The 2,629-nt window shown below is 44.0% G+C and overlaps 1 protein-coding gene across 1 annotated transcript in view; it reads left to right on the top strand.

Annotated features, from left to right (window-relative positions):
* Window positions 1–2,629, top strand: part of VPS13D (vacuolar protein sorting 13 homolog D) — a 299,465-nt gene that overhangs the window by 13,913 nt on the left and 282,923 nt on the right. Inside the window, exons 4-5 of the mRNA XM_019639700.1 lie at window positions 1,140–1,330; window positions 1,434–1,514. Coding sequence (XP_019495245.1) covers window positions 1,140–1,330; window positions 1,434–1,514 — 272 coding nt within the window. The remainder of the gene's footprint in view (window positions 1–1,139; window positions 1,331–1,433; window positions 1,515–2,629) is intronic.

Raw genomic sequence — 2,629 nt, 5'->3', positions numbered from 1 at the left:
TAACTCCCTGAGGAACTGGAAGAGCATTGGATGTGTGTCCAATGTGTCCGTACAAAACGTGGCAGTAATGTACACGTGGCCGGGCAGCCTGACTCCTCTTGCGGTATTCCGCCTGTAGCAGCTGTCGGACGCTCTTCTTTTTTCTCCCTTTTGCAGTTAAAGATTCAGGATGTCCACTTGCGCTTCGAAGATGGTGTCACCAATCCTTCCCATCCTTTCGCGTTTGGCATCTGCATTAAGAACGTGTCCATGCAAAATGCTGTGAATGAGCCTGTGAGTATGAACTCTGACTGAACCAGGGCGGAAGCAGGAGTTCTTGGGAATTTGGGGCTCTGCCTTTTGTCATTCTGCCTTACATAAATGAGATCGCATTCTTTCCACTGTGTTGTTTTACTGGCATGTGTGTCTCTCGTCTGTGTGCAACAGATCTAATTTGCCGAAAAAGGGAAACAGTTAATTTTCTCACACCTCTCGTTACTTCACTCATCCATTAAATGCTGGTGCAGCCCCTTTCTTTGTATACACGAAGAGAAGAAACAGAGGTGCAGAAAGGATTTCATCTTTGGCTTTCTTCTCATACTATGTAACTGGGTGAACTTATTCTGTTTCATCATTTCAGCTATCATGTTGAGATATTTACCGATGGCTCCACTTGAAGGCGGTTTTCCTCCTCCCTTCTGACCTTCACATGCATGGTCTTTAACTACCTATGGGACGACTCTAGGGCATTTTAGGTTTGTCTAGTAACCAGAATGATCCCATTATATTCCACCTGCCCAGTGCGCTCCCCTGAAACTTTTTTCCTTTCTTTTCATGTTACTGAGGTGAAGTTCAAACAAACAAATGAAAACTAACATCTTAGGAGGCCTTTTATGTGTGAGGCACTGTTCTTAGTGCTTTGAATTCTCGTTACTTTTCACCACCACTCTTATCGTCCTATTACAGCTGAGGACACTGAGGTGCAGAGACGGGAAGTGAGTGGTGGAGCCAGTTCCCGAACCCAGGTGGACCAGCCTAGACCCGGGGTTGGCAAACTGTGGCCTGTGGGCCTAGCCGGCCCCCTGCCTGTTTTTGTAAATACAGGTTTATNCCACATATGAAATAAAGCACATGACTTAACAAGACTTTTCTTTTCCCAGGTTTAATTGGGAAAGTAACCCTTCAGATTCCCTTCTATCGCCCCCATGTGGATCCTTGGGTGATCTCCATCTCCAGCCTTCACTTAATTGGAGCCCCTGAAAAAATACAGGATTTCAATGATGAAAAGGAGAAGCTGTTGGAAAGGGAACGCAAGAAAGCTCTGCTTCAAGCCCTGGAGGAAAAATGGAAGGCAAGGCAGAGATAGAGATCGTTTTGTGCGTAGAGCAGCGTGGTGAGACTCATGAAGGGAGCAGAGCACTGCATTCCACTAACGCTGGTTCTTTTCTTTGTAGAATGAACGCCAGCAGAAAGGGGAATCCTACTGGTATTCAGTCACTGCCTCGGTAGTAACGAGAATTGTGGAGAATATTGAAGTAAGTTCAATTGACTTTTATATAGTGTGAACATGAAAGGGATTGATTTCGTGGGCTTAAATGTATTTCACGTCTCATTGCTTGTTTCTCATGGGTCTCACTGATACAGGGTGTATTCCATAAAGTCAGGGCCAATTGCTCAAGTGTGCCGTTTTCTAGGCAGTGCCAAAGGGAAAACCTGAAAAGCAGGTCCTGGGTCTAGACTCTGGGCGCACAGGCTTTTCTTGTTTCAGTTAGTGTGGGTAGGAGTTTCCGTTTCACTTACATTTCATTTCACTTTCTTTCTGAATGTTGGAATCCCACTTGCTAAAGGATTTATAGCTCCTAAGAAGCCAGGTCACCTGAGCCTTCAGGACTGTATTGTTTCTGGGCAAATCACTTAACCTCTTTGCTCTCAGTTTCTTCATCTGTAATGAAAGAGGTCGGATACATGGTTTCTAGTTGATTACATAGTGAATTGTGAACAGCTCACTAAGATATTTAATCTCTCACTGATGTATCTGGTGGCAATTTGATGAGTTACAGCATTCAGGCTGTTGGCCACATTTTGTGCCTTAATTATAATTTTGTCCTCAAAAACTAGATCAGAGTCCATACTGATGCTCATGAATGCCATGAGTTAGCCGGTAATTATTAGCTTCAGGGTTTTCTTGCAATGCCAAGGTGACACGGGTCAAATATGTTCTAGGTATACTGCTTCCCCCCAAAATAGAGTCCAAGATCGTTGGTTTCATAACTTTGATGAAAAGATTGGTACATTTGAACTGACTGCCTTGAATTCTGTTTCAGACAGGTTTTTGGTGGGTTGTTTTTTTTTGCTGTCATTGGTTTTTAAAAAATTTTTAATAAATTTCATTTTCATTTTATTTTTAATGGCTTTATTGAGATTTAGTTCACATACCACAAAGTTCTTACTTTTAAAGTGTACAATCTAGGGCCGGCCGAGTGGCTCAGTAGGTTAAGAGTTAACTTAAGAGCGCGAGCTCTGAGCAACAGGGCCATCGGTTCGATTCCCACATAGGCCAGCGACGCTGTGCCCGAGCTGAGCTGCCAACAGGTGGCAGGATGGCTCAGCTGGTGAGAGCACATGCTCCTAACAACAAGACTGCCTGTTC

The sequence above is a fragment of the Hipposideros armiger genome, unplaced genomic scaffold (assembly GCF_001890085.2).
Source record: "Hipposideros armiger isolate ML-2016 unplaced genomic scaffold, ASM189008v1 scaffold_46, whole genome shotgun sequence".
Lineage (NCBI taxonomy): Eukaryota > Metazoa > Chordata > Mammalia > Chiroptera > Hipposideridae > Hipposideros > Hipposideros armiger.
The sequence above is the reverse complement of the archived record's forward strand: the minus strand, read 5'-3'. Positions and strand labels throughout refer to the sequence as shown.